At 35.9% G+C, this 19,477-nt stretch overlaps 1 protein-coding gene across 1 annotated transcript in view; it reads right to left on the reverse strand.

Moving 5' to 3' along the window:
- Nucleotides 1–19,477, reverse strand: part of LOC104287500 (chromosome unknown open reading frame, human C8orf34) — a 138,272-nt gene that overhangs the window by 58,010 nt on the left and 60,785 nt on the right. The window contains exon 7 of the mRNA XM_009886216.1: nucleotides 745–880. Coding sequence (XP_009884518.1) covers nucleotides 745–880 — 136 coding nt within the window. The remainder of the gene's footprint in view (nucleotides 1–744; nucleotides 881–19,477) is intronic.

Here is a 19,477-nt window from a genome sequence, read left to right on the forward strand (position 1 = left end):
AAGGCAGGCAGATAAAATTGGCATGCCTCTGTATTGTTCTTGCTAATCTGAACCATTAACAGAAGGGTGAGAAGGCTAGTTTTGTCATTTAAACAGGCTTAAATCCTTTCTCCAAATGAGCTTTTGTCTACATAGAAGAATGCATCTAGGAAATTTCAGGGGTTTCTGTTAGTGTTGCATTCTCAAGTTGACTTGGCTACAGGAATACCAACCTGTTTATTTGGCCTTCATACTGTAAATGCAAGAATTATTTCCAGCTGTCAAAACCAAAAGGGGTTCAACCTGATTAAATTATTTCTCAGAGATGAAACAGGATGAGATTATAAAGTGCTAAGAAGCAACTATTTGAAATCCTGAACTGCACCTGTGCAACTAAATCTCCATTTATACAGGTGCTTTTCAAATTGGATTTGAACCTTTAAATTCCTTGATTCATCCCCTGAAAAACCACAGAAGCTCAAATAACTAATGAAATTCAGAGACAGAAAGGCTTAAAATAGTTTCAAGCTGTGAAGTAAGGCCTAAGACTAACTATGGTCTTTGATTCATTGTTGATGCGACATATCAAGCATAAACGTAAGTTGCACAACCCAAACGCCAGAGGTCATAGGGTAGCCAGTAGATAGGTAATTATTTTTTCTTTAGCATGGAGGTCATCACCTGGCCCATAAGGACAATACATAGCTGAAAAGCTTGGGAAAGAATGTATTGGTTAGCATGACCTGGTTTTGTTTTGCTTTTTACCTGGCACATCTTGCGCAGATATTCAATGTGACCTTTGCTTGAGGCTCAGCCATATGAGCACTTCGAGTTTGATTGAATTTGCTCCCAGAAGGCATCACACTTGTTACTCCTTCCATTCTTAGATCATCAAGATCCTCTGCAACAAGACAGAATGACTGGATGAACACATGATTAAAATTTGTAGCAATAAAAGCGCTTCACCTGTAGAATCACTAAAGAGTGGAACAACACAAAAATCAGGATGAAAACACACACAGTTACTTGTATAATAATAGGAAAACACATTTGAGAGGATATTTATTTACCTATATTATCACCCTGCTACACGGGGTTCCTTGAAAAATATTCAGTATCATTTCCACTTCAAACAGTGCTGCATATTTTTTCAATCTTTGTTTCTCTGGTTCATTTATAAAAAGCTTGTCATCAAGAGATGCTGTCCAATACCTCAAGTTGACATAGGGCACACTGAAGAGAAAATTCATTTTTTTGAGCGTATGCTCATCCTATGATTTTTTTCATCATCTGTTCACTTAGCAATAAAAAATACTGCTAAAATAAAAGCGCTCTACTAAACCTCAAAAATGTGAAATGGATAAATATATCACATTGAAATCAACCATAATGTGCATACTTATGCCCACCATATTGCTGTGTTATTTGGGAAACATAATAATAACTGGATTTTCTACTGCTGTAAAACCATTCCCATTTTGCAGGAAGACACCTGAGGCTCTCAGAGAATTTTTTGCCCAAGATCACACTGGAATAGCGTAGCTCAGTTAGACTGTAAATGAATTCTCTTGGTTTACAGCCAGGATATTCTTTACGGATAATCTGTATATTTTTTGCTAACATAAAATACGCAAGTTTTGTATACCTAATGTATCCATAAAGCCCAGTTTTCAGTTGGTTAGGTTCTAGCTGAAAGGTAAACAAGCAAAACACTGACTAGCTGCTATTAAATGAGCACCAACCATCCCATGTACTGACTGATGCATATGGCTTATGGTATACAGTATGTGATCATCTAATTAAAATGTCTTTCAGATAATGTATACATTATTTTCATACGTATACATTTTCATATGTATACATAATTTTCATATATTTATGTTTACAAAATAAACCTGATGTTAAAGGATCTGAGCGGAGCAGAAAGTGCATAAAGGCAGACCTTAAATCCCGACATTAGACAGGGAAAAGTCACAGAGAACTTCAAAATCAGAAGAGGGAATGTTCAATTAGTATTTAAAATATACAAGTAGTCATTATAGACACACAGTGGAGTACCAGGCTCCTCTTCATAAACAAGAGAGTGAGACACAAGTCCCCAAATCATTACCTGAAATATTTCTGGTGGTCCCCTATAGTTCATAGACACTACTCTTACCACTGTGCTCCAAATTCTAGGCAGTATGGTCAGATGGCCAGGATTATGCCATGTTAACAACAGACTTTTCGGGAAACACCTATTTCAATAAGCAACATCCAAGAACAGCAAGGCTAAACTTCAATTACATTTTTGAGACTAAAGTCCTCGAACTAGATTTTCTTATCTGTAATGTTTTACTTCACTGCTGAAGAAAACTCCTCCCTCCCAAAATTTGTTGGCTTGGTGGTATAAATTGACAGTTCCATTGAAGTTTCTGGCATCAATTTACACAATTTCCACACCTTTTTCTTTAAATGTCATCTGTGGTTTATATACAAACTAATTCAAAGGACTTGGAAGGTTATATGATAAAGAATTATGAAATCAATCATCTATGAGTCATTTCAGAAAAAGTATTACATATTCAGAACACATTATGTATTAAAATAAATAGAGTTTAATTGTACTTTAAAGAGGTGTGAAAAGTTCCATATTTTTTAACAGATGTAAACCACTGGATGGATTACAGTTTAAATGAAATTGAAGCATATGCCTCAGGTTTTTTTCCCCTAAACAGATGTGATTTCTTCAAATGAGGTTTTCAACTGTTCTCTGCCTGATTAACTTTTGGCTCTCTGACGACTAAGACTGTTTCGGTACAGCGATGACATAGGTTGGCCTACGGCATACCTTTTATATTTGAATCTGTATATCAAAAACATTCCTTTTTTACATTTTTAGTCTCAACTACCCATGTTTTTCTCTCGAGAGAAAATTAAGTGAAACTTTGTGCAAGAACCCGGGATTTCAGAGGTGCCTATAGTTGTAGCTAACAGACAAACAGGCAGAATACTATGCAGTACTACTTATTGTCAGCTGCTGTTAGACCAATAGCAGTAATGTGCATCCTAAGATGCAGATTAAAAAAAAAAACAACAACAAACAAACAAAAAAAAAACAACAAAACAAAACCGTACATCACATACAATTGTTAACTTTCCACAACGAATTTTCATTGATCTAATTCAGGATTGGATGGACTTTGTCCATGACAACCTACAAAAAGCCATTAATATTCCAACTAGACAGAGAAGTATAACCCCATCTACCAAATACGAAGAGTAACTGCAGCATTCGATTTAACTTTGTTTACTGCACTTCCACCTCAATATCGAATGATTTCAGTTTCTTCTGCATGCCTCAAATTTACAGTGCAAATATTGCACTTCCTTCTCCCTAAAGCAACTGGGCTTTGACAAACTGCCTGGTTCCCAATACTCATAACTTTGGATGGGAATTTTTGAGTTGTGAGCAAGTTTATGTGACATCTGGCAATCTTCCTGATTGACCACATTCATTATTGAAGGCCCTTAATTAAAAAAAAACAAACCCCAAACCCAACAGTAAATCACACAGTAATTTTAGTACTAAACTGTGTGTGTGTATGTTGTTAAACAATTGATGCGTTTTTTGCAGAAGAGTATTTGTTCATAAATAAGGATATTATTAAAATAAATACAAACAATCAGTGCAATAATGCATTTTAAGAATATAAAAAAAGAAGGTTTCCAAAGGTTCAGACTTTTCTCTGTAACATCAGAAAAAATCAGTCTTGGCAAAAAAGGATTTCATTGAGAAGTCAATTCAGTTACAGGGTCTGGCACACTGAGTCTTTTCTTTTTCTTTGTATTCTTTGCGAGACCAACTAGTGATGATACAGCTGAGTGGTTCAGTGATTTTATTGAGCAGCAATGAGGTAATTCACTGAGAAAAAAGGGAAAGAAAAGACAAGTTGATGACTGCTTATGTGATTGAAGACAAGGATACTGTGAAACTTCTCAAATCCTTAGAAAATTGTTACCTATCTTTGTACAGTGACTGATCAGAAGTTCATGTAAATGAAACAATCTTACTTGTGCTAATAAAAGTTTGTTATTTTAATGCATCACTGTGCACTATATTTGTTTAATTTAACATTAATTCTCTACATAAACAGGGTATGTGAAGACCCTACCTTGGTCCTATAGCAATTTCCATTAAGTTAGTTCTGTGTAGAAAAAAAAACCTACCTACAAACCAAACAAAAAAATGCTTACATTTTTCTTGAATCAGCAATTCACCAAAATAAATTCACACAGCTGCAATCTTCATGCATTGCCATAACAACAATACACAAAAATACTTAAAAGTGAGATAAAGATCACAAGTGTAATATAGCATAGCATAGAACCAGATGTTTTCTGTATTAATAATAATGCTGCTCTAAGCTAAATTCTTTGTGATTTTTTTTGTAGACAAGTTTCATCAAAAAGGGAAGGGGAAAAAGGGTATCTATTTCAGCTAAACAAGAACATAGCCTAGTAACAAGGTAATGTTTTTAAATAGGATGTTTTTAATTATTTACTTCCTTTCTTTTTGGGGGAGAAGGGCTGGGGAGAGGGAAAGGGGCACTAATACCAAGTATTCTAGAAACTGTGCAAGATTGCTTAATGCCTTGGGATGAGAGGGTGTGGAATCATCTTACAAACATCTCCTACATGACTGGCACACGTTTCCCTTTAAGGACAGAGGTCTTCTTACGCAGAACTCCTATTAAATGCAGTGGAAGTTCAGTTGCGCAGAAAGCTCATGTATTCAGGTTATGTGCTACATTGTGTGATATGATCCAGTCATTTTTGTCTCCTTTCTCCATTATCAAACATGTTGTAATTTCCGAGGAGTAATTCAAGAAGTGTAAGGTACAAAGCTGGAAAAAGTCCTGGTTCCCTCTTTAGAGAGGTTATGACAGCTCTGAGTTTGTCTGTTCAGCCTGATGCTAAGAAAAGCACTAAATGTTTTCATGTGCGAGTAAGAAATTCAGACAATGAATTCTGATTTATATTCTTGCAGGCCACCAGGCAATTCTGATGCACCAGTAAAATAATGCCTCTTTCTTTGAAACAATGAATTTCTCAAGGCAGCGTTCTTCCATGATAGACATTGACACATTCCGTATACACAGCATTGATTTGTCAAGGATGGTTGACTGAACCACAGATTTTTAATATGCTGTACTATTCTCATTAAAAAAACAAACAAACAAACCCAAACAAAACAATCAATCCCCCCCAACCAAAAAAATCAAACCAAAAATCAAACCAACAAAACCCCACTGCCAATAGCAGTTCTGCTTATGTTCCAGGAATTTATACTGCTTTAGAAGTCATATTTGTACATTTCTTCTTATACTAACCAATCCTCTCTGTTTTAGATAAATTTTCTTACCAATATCAACAGAGCCCAATAAAAATCCCACCTTAATTCCAAAAGAACTGTTGGGACAAGCAGGAATTAAGCTTCCAGACAAAGAAAAACCATTAATCTAGACCACCTGATGCTGACTCCTGAAAATTATGTTTAATCATTTCCTTCTACAGAAGCAAAACTGGAGTTATCTTCTGCAATACACTAGCTACAGGACATCTCACTTTGTTTCTTTTGATTCATCTATGGCTTCAATGTCATGGAATAGACAATTCTGTTAGTCTAGTATGTATGTTCTAATATGTCTTCCTATTAACATCTTCAAATATCAGAATTTGGCCCGGTTCAGATCCATGCCATAGACTGTTGACGCAAATATCATCCAAAGTAAATCCATCAAGAGACTTTCACTCCCTAGAGCCATTTTAGATTCCTGAACCCAATGTTCTGAAGACATCTTATTTTATAAGCATCACAAGTTGACAATACATTCCCTAAATGTTTGTGCTTCCACTGATGGACTCGCACAAAACCAACTGAAACAAGATGCTGCTAAGTCCTTGAGTTTCTATGTCCACCTCTACCTGCACCACTTTTCAGAGCCAATCTAGCAGAATCCCACCCCACAGTCTGAAACACAAACCAAACATGGGACTACAGAAAGCAGCATAGTTTGCAGGCACTGAAACATTCAATGAATCATTGATTAGAGTTCTCACATTTAATCAGCAAGAGTGAGAGGAGTCTGTCTTCAGTTTCCCCATCTTCCTATTTTAAGCTGGGACTGGAATGAACAAAAGAGGTAGCCTTTTCTGATGAAGATGCTCTGGTTTCATTAGAGCACACATCAGTATCTTAGACAACTGCAATAAGTGCTGGCCCACAGAGCTCCTTCTTATTATCCCTTTTTCCACTAGGTGGGATATTTGTTTACAACAGAAAACAAATTACTTGCAGGCAAGACTGATGGAGCACTGCCTTAGGGGACGAGCGTGTCTCTAAGATGCAATATCTGGGCTTCAGACCCTTGCTCCAAATCAGGCAGATGAAGTTTATAAAACAAGTCTTGGTATCCCAACTGCCCAAACCACTGACCAAATGCTACGTTATAGACTCAATTTATTCAAATGAGAAAGTCTATAACCACAGTTGAAAGGAACTGGCATCACACCCTCTTATCATTCCCTACTGGTAATCTTAGGACAAACAATCTAGTGTCACCAAATAATGGCTGCTCATCCACTAGTTCAGCAACAATAACTGACTATATAATCACTGTTGCTCCACACCAACAGTGATTTCAAACACATTGGTCTAAACTATCAACTAGGTAGGTTCATTCAATGCTAAAGAATTATTTCAAACACTTTATTTTCACAATAATGGGAATCTACTATTGATTGGAGCACATTAATTACTTCTACATTTCCAATAAAATAAAATTTAGAATATTTCACTTGTTACATCACATTCTGTAATGCATTATTGCAACTGCCATATTGTACAAAAGTACTTGCACTATAACAATAATATAGAACCGCAAAAATATAATGAGAAAATCCACAAAACAACCAAAATTCTGGACTTCAGAAGGTATCTAAAAGGAATGTCTTTTAATGTTTTTCCTTGGCAAACAACTTCTTTTTTGCACTTTAGCTTTTTTAAATTAAAAGCAAATTGTGATCAATATTTCTGATTAACTCCAGTTCTGATGTCATTTATTTATGGAACCATTATATTTATTTGAATATGCAATTCAGACCTCAGTCCAACTCTGCCTTCTTAAAGAAAACCACCAAAAAAGGCTTTGTCACAATAAGAGAATAAGCCATGTTTAAATTAGTAAGCTTTTTTTCAATCATCAAAAATATCAAAGCATTAGAAAGGAACGTGTATTTAAAAGGTTTCACTTTGTTTTTAATTTCAGTTTGCTTTTTTATTTTCTAACAAAGAGGAGTTGGCCATAATATTTTTCAAGTGTATTTGGATAACGTAGTACAGATGTTTTTTACAATATGTATCCAAAATATGGAATTTCACATTAAATTGTCACCTACGCTTTCCTTTGTTAAATGTATTTTGAATTAAACTGATAATTTGTATGCTGTTTATATGAAGTTTTACAAAACTGAGCAAAGATGCATAATAATTCATTAAGTCAGTAGTACACCTCACTAAACATGAAGCAACTACAGGGAATTTTCAGCCAGTCAAAGAAGATATTAAACTGTTTATAGCTTTGTATGAACCAATTATTGCACTGAGGGCCACATTCATATTTCTTTGCATCTACCTAATTTACTCTACCAGCCCCTTGGCAGGATTAAGCTTAGCTGGCTTGTCAAGAGGCCAGTGGAAATTCATACATCTTCTATTGAAATCAAAGTTGAGGCAAAGCATAAAAATTACAAATAATCTTATGCCAAACACTTCCATTAACACTGAACCTTCGAAAAACCTTCTTTTGAAAAATTATTAGTACAAGAGTTTCTGGAGTGCCAGTTACTAGAGCATCTGTATGCTCTCTTCCATAAACCTGTCTAGATCAAGGATTCCTGCAGTGGAAATATTTCTCTTTTTTTTTTTTTAATTAAAATGATCAAATTCCAAACGTAGTCGAACACCTTATTTGTCCTTCAGAGAATCTTCTTCATGAAGAGAGAAACGCACTGAGTAAGAAGCAAGATGCTTGTACAGCTTAAACTTTCAACTGAGAAACTAGCGCATCTCCCATTTTAAAAAAAGTTCATAGTAAGGTCTAGTTGCATTAAAGTCCTGACCGAGAAAGTAACATATCAGTAATTCTATGATAATCACCAAAACTCGTAGATAATAAGCTGGAAGAAACAAACTGTGGATCTATTATTGCTTTTCAAATTCTGCCGAGCTGTAAAGGGACAACTGCCCTCCTTGTTACCTCTGCTAACTGTGAATTAAAGATAAGAATAAGATGGCATCCAGCAAGTGAAGCTCTGCTGTTTCTTCCAGTTCCATCCCTCTATCATCTTGCATCAACTCTACTTTGTCCTGAGACAAGACCATCTGTTTTGTATCACTATCCCTATTTTGGCCAGACACTGGGACATCTGGAAGACTGCACTGTCTACACTCAGAGAAGCAGACGCTGAGCTGGATACCATCAGCATACCAATGGCATCACAGCTGACAGTACATGCTCTTCCTCACTCATTGATTAAATTCATACCACTGACGTCTTTTGAGAGAGGGTAGAACAAAATTTTTAAATATAATTTTATCTCTCCAGCCGGGTCAATCAGATAAACTAGCACGTACGCGAAAACCATCACGCACATCCAATAGATTAGCCAGGTAATAAAGTTCCAAATAAACCACACAGTTTTCCAATATTTTTTTTTACTGAAGAGAAGTAAATTCTTTTTAAAGAAACTTTTGGTTACTGAAAAACCTGGGTAGTTGGGGGTGTTGTATAGGTGCCGCTTATTCAATTATTTTGTGTAACCTACCAGTTCAGTGCACTATCAGGTTATGTTTGCTCATACTTTCGGTTTGGATAAGAGAAAATCAGAAGGTTTTTGGTTTTGCCACAATGCTTGCACAAGCATACTGCAATACAAGACAAAATTGCTGGCCAAAATGGAAAATAATCTAGTGGTACATCTAATACATGTGGTTGGTAGTTACACTTGCACTGAATATTGCAGGACAAGATTGTTGTCTACATAATAAATGAGGCATTGCAGCATGTTAGTTCCTATAATGTCAGCTCACGCCTACTATCTTATACATCCTAGAGATACATTTGCTTTTACTCAGCACTACTTTATTTTCTGGATATGAATTGGAACCACACATTTCTCCAGAAGATCTCCCTTCGGAACTATAAAACCATCTTGTAAACAAATCAGAGAATGTTACCTGACAATTCTGCTTCTCAAGACATACTAAGGTTAATCATGATTCCACTGAACTCAAGTGGAATTTGCCATTGACTCCACAGACTGAAAATTTACCTAAAATATTGCAAGTTTCTCTCTTTTGGGTTTTAGCTCCTTAATCACAGCTGTGAAAATCCCCTAGATCTTGAGACACGTTTAACTTTGAAGTTCACAGCAGTGGAACACAATGTGAACCACATCCCCTGGTGGCCACTGTATGACATCCTCTGAAGAGTATAAAAACGGCAGGCTAACCATTCAGAGCAATTCTATCAACTGAGAGGGAGGCAGAGATCCCAGAATGGAAACAGATAGAGAACGTTCCTCAAAGAGTTGTAAAAAAACAAGGATGAAGGAAACACAAAACTTTAGGAAGCACAATCGTCATATGCTGGAAGTAGGCAGCAGAAAAACAGTACATTGTACCACAGAAGATAAATGATTAACTCAGTATATTTTCCTTCTCAAAAAGAACCATCTGTACTAAATTCCTAGAGTGCAGGCAGTTTGACTGACAGATAACCTAAAAATGAAATGAGGTCAAACTCACAGTACAAACCATTATCAACAGAAGAAACAGAGAAAATAAAAAAAAAAAAAATTAAGTCTAAACTGAAAGCATCTTCAGCAAAATATAGCAGAGGAGATCAATTTCAAGCAAAAAACCCCAAACCCAACAGGTATCATTGCACTGAGAGGAAAGTTAGGCCAACAAAAAAAGGCAAAGTGATTCATGGGTTTCAGTCTTCAGGTGCGCTAGCAAAGCTCACTGGCCCTAAAATACTGTTAGCTCAGGTGGTGGATAAAAGATCAAACTCCGAGGTGTTAACCAGCAATCATTAAGGGTGCAGTTCTGTAATCCAGTAGCTTGTTCCCAGCAATAGAGGAAGTCCCACTTATTTCCATGCTTTTAGCTCTTTCTACCATTCCCAGTGATGCGGGACTTGATTCTTATCTGACCCTGGTGTGAGCTCATTCAGGGGAAAATATTATGTTATTGCTGGAATCTTCTGCATCTGGCTTAGTGAGCTGCATTGGCACACTGAGGGGTCATACAGGCATTGAAATCAATTTAAAGGAAACAACAGGAGCACACAGCCCTGCATGAAGGAATAGAGGAGCACATAGGACCACCTTTTTTAATGAAACAAATCTATCACGTTCAGTTAGGCTCAGCCTGTCTCCCAGAGCCGCACCCTAAGGGGTAAAATCATTAGATATTTAAGCAACACTAACAATTCAGAATATGAATACGTTTCTACAGACTAAAGGACCAGAAGTAAAAAGCAGATGTTTATCAAAGTCTCAGAAATAAAAGTAAGCAAGACACCATTTTTACACTGATGGAAGGATACCCCATCTGCAACTCATCACTCTGCTTTTAAGGCCCTTAAAAGTGAGTGTAATTTTGCTTCTCTCAAAACCCAAGAAAAAGTTTTTCAAAACCAGTATTGTATCAGAATATTCAAGTATGTATTCAGAAAAGCATTCCTCATATTATTAAAATATAATATGCTAACACATACTAATAAGAATCAAAGATATGATTTTGGATTTAAAAAAAAAAGTACATTTGCCAAGCAATCACTGCCTTTCTGTTTTTTTCTTATTTAACTGAGTAATGACATGATGATATAATCTGATACAACTGAATTTGTAAATAAGTTTGAACATGGGCAGCAGGTTACGATCTCTTGCTATCCACACAGTGTCTTACCTTCTCATCACCTTTTCTTTACCTGTTTTACAGTTCCTGAAATATGGTAATATGCATAAATTAAATTATTTCTGATACCATGATATGGCTGTATAAATAATTTTTGAAGTGAATGCAGATTTAATGGATTACTTGATCTACCAATAGTTGAAAGAGAAATCGAGGTTGCAGCTACTTTGAAAGTTATCACAAATGAGAGAGGTCATCGATCATTGATTTGCTCAAAGAAACTTTCAAAATTTAGTAATTTATCAATTTCATTATCATAGATACAAATATTATTCTGAAACGAAAGTACAAATGCATTTGCTCATCCATGAAATGATGTCGTATCAATTCAACTGCATTCCTCCAAATGCAACAACCCTTCTCCCAAAATACAAGAAAGTTTCTAATATCTGATAATCTTCAGCAGATCCACAGAAATACTTTTTTCAGCTCCCAAACGACACTTTCAATTATCTGTGTAGTTCCTTTTGACATGAGCATCCCAAAACTGTCCTGAGCAAGAAGCTCTCCAAGCTGTCAAAACCTCTTACTATTCCCTATCACCTGAGCAGCTTAGTTTGTAGACCTACTGATAACCCTTTCAATAAGCACCCTGAATAAGTACCCACAGCAGCTAACATAACTTCCCATTACACCAGTGAGTCTCCCATCTATTTAATGTCCTGTTTCAGATATCACCTACTAATGAAACATTTATCTATGTGAAGATTCAATATAATGTGAAATATCACCAATTTATTGCTCATTTACAAGTTAGAAATTATGTCCAATATAAACAAATCAAACCAATATAATCCAAACAAATTCTAAAGAACAGGTTATCAGAAACCCAAGGCACTGGTGGTATAATTACAATGTTTACAGAATTTGGAAGTTTTAACAGAAGAGTTCTGATTCCTTAAGCAAATACATTATTCAAGCCTTTTCACCAATGTTTTCAAACACATCAATAGACAATCAATACTCAAAGATGAAAAAATAACTGCTGCTTAGCAGCTAGATCTTAACAGTATTTTGTCTCTGGTAACTAGACATACATTTAGAGCAAAGTTCACAAAACAAGTCTTATTTTTACCAAATCATGATGGGAGTATTCATAAAAAAAAAGCAATGATAAATTCAGCCTAATTATTTGTGACTGACATAACCCAGTTGCTATCCATTTCCTGAAAAACAGCAGGAAAATGAGTTCCTCTCAGAAATATTCAAATATGTCAAAAGATTTTTCTCTCCCTCTAAGGGCATGCAAGTAAGCATGAAAAACATTTGATAAAATCCCCTGCAAAGATACATTTCCCCATAGAGCCAAATGGAGAAATAAGTCTGCAAACTATTGTCAGACACCTTGCCAAGTCTCCTCTATCCCAAACATTACTTAGAGTACTTCTGCATTTAGGTGACAGTGATTGAATAATTAAATCTGTGACATTCTGAGGAACTGTCTCTCCGCAGTCATTAATTCACATTTGCCTATGGTCCTATATACACTAACTAACGAACTAACTGAGAATCAGAAATAGAAATGATACATAAAGTTCCTTTGTATACATAAAAATGACAAACATTCAGTCAGCTTCCAAGCGTCCTAAATAAAATACAGAGTAATTCATATATCAAGAAAAGGCATTTGACTTTGATGTGCTGAAGTAATCTTTTAGAGATGCGGCAGGTGAGCAAGAGGAAACAATTCCACAAGTAAGCATTAATTAGGGGGGACTGTATTCTTTATGTGTAGGAGAGAAATGAGACCTCTGGTCCACAGTTCAATGTTTGAAGAAGGAAATATATGTTCACTTACAGTTACTTTTTAATACTGTAATTAGGAACTACCACAGTGAATGCTAACTTCTCTGTAAGGCATATGCAGGACATATACCCATCCCTATTGTGTTTTGCTGATTTGCCTTCAGGTGCTCAGAAATCTACAGGCTATGAGGAATATTTCTACATAAAAACTGTAAAACCTGCACATGGCAAATATGGTTTATCTTCTCAGTCTCAAAGCTTTATGTTTTCAGATGAATTTAGTTAGGCAAAAGATTATGTATGAGAACAAAACTAGTTATCCTTCATTTGCCTTTCACATAAACCATAAATGACAACTTATAATAATGATTTATAAATAATAAATTCAAATTTTATATAATACAAATGTTACTTTTTCCAGCTTACTGGACAATACTTTAGTTCTCTGAACAATCTCAGAGCTGAAATTTCACAACTGAAGAGACTTGAAGGAAGACTGAGAAAGATTGTATGCAACATTGGTTTGGCACTTCAATGTCAGCATTTATAGTTTCAAGAATAAGAAAATTTAAAAGTCAATAACATTTAAAAGTTCTGCAATCATGTAGGAATGTTTTGGAGAAAAAAGAAAGTATGTTCTTTACCTTTGTTGGAAAGGAAAAATATATGACTATCACTTTTTTATTATGAACTATGCCTTTAAGAATAATTTTGTATTCTTATTGTTTCATTTACAACATCTTTTCAAGTTTTTATTCTCATCATATTGAAAAGAAAACAATCTCTTTATAACTTCTGGTTTTAATAAAATAAGGGGAGAAACCTTTTTGAAGTCACAATTGGATTTCTCTCTCTGCATCTGGTTAAAAATCAAAACTGAAAAATCCTATTATTTGCATATTTATTTATATTTAATTATTCCCAGGACTGTAAACTTTCTCTGAAGAGAATTAAAAACAATGGAATGACTATGATTCTTTTAATTTCTATTTTATTCCTTCATTATTGGACACTTCAAAGATACCCCATTTCATTACAGAGAAGAAACTTGGGCTACACTAATGTTACCCAAAAACCAGTAAGCCAACAAATGTAACCTTTTTCTGTTCAAAACTCCTCTTTTCTGTCAAAAAGGCACATTGTAACCTCAACTGTTCAGCCCAGGAATGTATAAACTTTACGCATTTAACATCACATACATACATACATATCTTATTAAATTTTCATTTCTTTTTCAGCTGCTCAATAGCTCAATATTTTGCTAACCATTTCCATCCTCATTTTTATGGTGACTCACCATCTCTCTTCCCGTGATCATACTCCCTCTCCCAGGAAAACCTTGGCTTTATATGCATCAGTGGCCAAACTCATATTTTACTGCAGCGAAGCCAGGATTTAACTCTTTTAAGTGTGCTTCCTCTGCAGCTTATTGTTCCAAGATAGTGATGATTTAAGGTGTGGTTTCACAATCAGTTTAAGCTAAACTGAGTCTGCACAGCCACTGAAAGAGTCAAACCTGCCTGTCTCCCACTTCAGCTGACTAACGCTTCCCATCCTTACGCTAGTGGTAGTGCTTGTGTGGCCCAGAAGGAGCCGGGCCAGGGAGCTCATCCGTCTGAAGGTTCTCACTTTTTTGCTGGGTTGATTTTTGGCCCAGCTCAGACTCACTCTTCAACAGCTTCCTTTCAGGTTTCATGCTCAGACATGGACTGTTTTAAACAGGCAATCACAAGAGCTGATTTTAAAATACAGCTTAATATTTTTTCAATTCAGTGCCTGGTGATATAAACCCAGTTAAATTAAACCAAGGTCATGGATGGTTATTGAAGTTAAAATAGAGGATGCCACCGGGAAGAATCTTAAGAATCTTTATAGAAGATAACAATGCTATGCCACCTCGAAATATAATTTTTATTTTCCTTGGAATGTGAAGCTGAAATCCCTCAGGCTACAATTTGAGGAAGTATTCGTTAGATATTAGAAATGAGTATTAGGACTTATTTAACACCTCTTGTTTTGGATTTAGTTTATGAAAAAGAATATTGTATGTATTATCTTGAGATCATTGCAGTAGTAGGTAAGTACAGAGACAACATACAGAAATTAACAAAAATTTCACAGCTCCAAAGCAAATGGTTAAAAGATAAATTTGCTTCAAAAATAGATATTAAGCTTAACCCAACACTCCTTCTGACTACAGAAAAGAATCCCCAACCTAATGATAAGCGTAATAAGGACCAAAAATACAGAATTACATACAACAGCTTCAAATGTCAACTCATACTTACTGTAACTCCATAGACTTCAAATCATCTACTATCAAAGATAACTCAGATCCTTATATTTAAACCTAGCACCTTTCCTCTTTCTTGCCTCACTTTTGTCCATGGGCAAACTTTTTTTTTTTTTTAAATTTGGTATTTGAATGTATTCTTACTGTACTTGCTTCTCCCTCACCCTTCCAGTTCTCACTAATTATGCAGGGGATCCAGTAGCTATTTATGACAATGGACAGACATCATTCAGCTGAAATGCTCCTTTAGGTTCTTTTTTAATTATTTTCCAGGATTCTTATTGTGTGATGGTATAAACTGATGATTACCCCGATTTATCTTCTTATTAATCCTCTTGGGGTTTTTTTATTCCTCATATCCTGAATTCTTTACAGTCTCCATAGACTCCCACTCCACCACTTCTCTTGCAGTATGGCCTTTGCTACAATTTGCCTCTTTCTCATCTTTGCTACATTAATAGTCAAAATGTCCTCATATAATACTTCCTGCTGGTATATTCTCATACAAAGAACTACATCTTCATGAATGCTGAATCATTAAAGAAAAGGCAAGAAGAGAAGCTGGTAGCATGACTTTTGATGTCAGCAGGTGCACTGCAGTTACTAGAGCGATGTGTCCAAGTTAGCACTGAACTTGCAAACTCAAGGTATTGTGTGGCACAGTAACCCCGTGAATCACAGCAATGGCTAATGAGCTTCTCGGTCTGCTCAAAATTGCTACATACACATTACAAAAAGCTGGCATTGCTAGCGGTATCCGACTTGGACTGCTTGAAGCTATCCTTTGTTCGTAGGGCAGTCACAACATTTACTGCAGTATGCATAATTTTACCTGATGAAAGTTCTGTCATGTAATTTGTTAAGACAGCAATCAAAGTAGACAAAGGGCATACTTGAAATTGTAGGTGGGCTGAACAGCTCCCTCGAGGTGCTTTTATTTATTTTTTGTTTCCAGTTTCTCTCTCCTCTCATTTTTATCAAGGCTTTCCAAATCTAATTTTGAGTACTGCAACTATCAGAAGAGCTACCTTTCTGCAAAAGCAGTTCCCTTTCTGTTTAGCTATAAATGATCTTTCACTTCACTCTATTCTTTCTTGTCCATGTTCAGTCTTCCTCCATCCTCTTATTTGCTTTCAGCAACTACAACCATTAGAAAAAAAAATATTCCACTTCAATTTATTTTTACAAAACAGAACACTCTCAGAATCTCTTTGCATGCAAAACTATTAGAAAGAACGGCTGGCCAAGCAACAGTCTTTCAATATATGTTGAATCAACTGTTTTCAAGTAAGAACAGGTAACAAAGTTTGGATTTTGTCTTGTTATTTACTGTTTGTCATAATATTTACTGCTCGCAGCATTTAAAATTACATTTATCTTACAGTTTTTAAATTCAATGTTGCACTTGATATCACGGTCAATGGTAAGAGCATACACCTTGCAACAAACAATAAAATTAAAATTCTGCCTGGTCAGGGAAAGAAACACAAACAAAGGTAGGAGTAGTTACTCTGTAAGCAGCAAACCTAATGGTTCTTGAATTCTTACGGATTTGTGTTGCATCCCAATAATTTCTTCATGTTAATTTTAGCTGTTTCTCTCCATATTTCTTATAGTATCCTCTCCCTAGTAATTCTGCCCATCTTCCTTCTTTTCCCCTCCTTCATTAACTCAAACAGCTTGTCCCAAATTGCTTGAGCAAGTCAGCAGATGCTTTGTTTGATTCAGAGCCATAACACTGATCAATCTGCAATAGTACCTCTTAGTTTGTGCTGAAGCTTCAGGGGTGGTACTAATGAGATTGTCTTCCATCCAGATACCAATTCTCAGGAAATTGGAAGAAATTTCATATATTAGAGACCTGTCAAATTCTGTTGAAACTCGTCAGTAGATTTAAAAGTTACTAGAACTCAAGGACAGATGGGCATACCTTACAAAATCATGTAAGTCCATAGAAAACCAGCCTCACAGGAAATCAGGGGCTGAAAACTTAGAGGGGGGAAAAATGGTACACAGGGGATAGCACTACTGGTTTACATCACACTAAGCTCATGGCTTTGCAACTATGTTACAGTGAAGATTTCCACCAGTTAAATACACACTGCATAAACCACGCATTTCCCTTTTTATCAAATTTCAGTAGTTGCAGTTTTATAACCTTTTGTCCTTGAAATATGGAATGTATGATGTCTCTGGTACTCACCCTGCCTGATGGTGCTACCAACCGAAACCATCTTCCCCTCCTCTGACAGACATTGCTACTCTTCTAGGCAGAAACAGGCTTCCTTAATGCACTGAGCTGCAAACAGCAGCGATTCACAAGCTGATTTACAAGCATATCAGATGTCTCTGCCCTGAGGGCATCCATATCTATTAAAGGTGCAGGGCAAGGCAGATGGCTGAGGGTGGCAATAACTTCAGCCAAAAATCTCCTGCTGCAAGTCTGTCAGAAGCCGAATAAGAACCCATTTATACTCAGTGATGATACTGCATGCCCTTTTTCAATCCTTCTCTAAACTGATACGTATAAAACTTTTCAACTTCTGTGTCCAATCATCTCCCTCTTGCATTTTCCAATCTCCTTCCCTTCTGCTGTACCCACTCCGAGATCAGGGTGACTAGAACAGAAAGCCTTTATGGAAAACCAAGATAGCTCACTGGATACGCACAGGGAGAACTGAAAGAGACTTGAAAGAAGCCTAGCCTGCTACGCAGAGCAGACAACGTTACATTTTGACCTAATAGCATGGGCCAAACATACCTGGCTCCTTTTACTTCCACAGCAATTACGGGCCTGCAAACACCTCATCACAACCACTCACACTAATTTAATAGCCTGAAAATTGTAGCTGTCGTTCAAATCATTCTTTCTCATATGTTCCCTGACATTTCTCGACCACAAAACTCACCTACTCCAATGTTGTTAATTTTTAGAACATTCTTCACTTGTTTCTGGTCTTGACCATCTTGGCTATTTTTGTGTAATGTTGTAAATATCATTTTACTTATCACTTACCTCGCAGTGGAGAATAATAATATATTAAACTATAACATTCTAATAGAGGCACTCCACTGCTACTGGATTGCTAAAATAATAACTATAAAAAGTATCATGTATTTATTCATTACTATTATTTTGCCACATGGGCAGCTTTTATTCCATGACAGTGTTTTAGTTCTCATCTTGTGAATACTTTATTTCCTTAGTATCCGTTTATGAGAGGCTTTGACAAAAGTTTTTTTATGAATGTCCAAGTCATACCTGCTGGCAGTCCTTAGCTAATGTTTTGCCAACGCCTTCATAGAATCACAATTACATACACAAAAAAAGTAGAAGACAGCTGCACTTAAGCGTAATCACTAGAACAGTCCCCTTTTTATAGCCTTCTAGGGAGAAATATAAACTTGACATCACTATGCTCACCCACCTTTAAAAAAGGGGTAAAAATCCTGCCTGCTAAAATGGTTGGTTTACTAAATATTGAGAGAAAAGAGAAAGCGATGATTAAGCATTCAATGTTTGAGTCCAATATTAACCTCAGAAGTGGTGCTATAGCTTGCATCCTAACCATCCATTTCTTACAAGAAGCTGTGAAATATTTATATAGAAACCTCTCTGATGTCTTCTTTCTCAAAACTGGACCTAATAACTAGCTAAATAAAAATTAATCAAACTGCATAGGTAAACTCATAGAAAAATTAAAATACCATTTTTTTAAGTGAGTCATACTACTTGAAACAAATTTTCTAAACAATTCAATTTTTTTTTAGTTTTAATTTAAAATAAGCATTTACTTTAAAAAAGGGTGTGTTCTATTTTTATTACACAAGATGTTGGTTAATAAATAAGCAATAAATAAGCACTAAGCTCCGCGACGTTTCAAGTAAAGGCATTTGTAGAAAGATACTCAGCGGGAGTTAATGACACTGGGACATTACATACCAGCTGACAAACCAACGTGTAATTTTTCATGTTGCAAAACCGATGTTAGTAACATACAAGGAAATATTAATGTATTGATAATTCTTGGAATGGCAGGGTGCAACAGAAGTGTTCTGATGCATGCTGATAAAATGTGTGGGTCAGAGGAGATTAACAAGGAAACAAAACACAACTTAACTGCTTGTCTATTCCAAATGAGACACTGAAGATGCTTACAAGCTCCTGAGTACTGCTATATCAGTCATCATACAGGTGACTTGAAATACTGCATAAATGTGATGTTACACCACTAAGAGTCAAAGTCTAAATTACAGTTACAAACTTTCTGAAATTTAATTCTGTGGCAAAGATGCAAGTAAAGAAATGTGGTTTTGCTTTGCATTCACAATTCTGCCAGACGAACCCTTTCCTTGTATTAAATGGTTTTGTAAATCCTGGCTGCTTCCTCTTAAACGCAGCCTGATTATACCAAGAAAACATTATCTATTTC

This window comes from Charadrius vociferus, unplaced genomic scaffold (assembly GCF_000708025.1).
Source record: "Charadrius vociferus isolate BGI_N301 unplaced genomic scaffold, ASM70802v2 scaffold885, whole genome shotgun sequence".
Lineage (NCBI taxonomy): Eukaryota > Metazoa > Chordata > Aves > Charadriiformes > Charadriidae > Charadrius > Charadrius vociferus.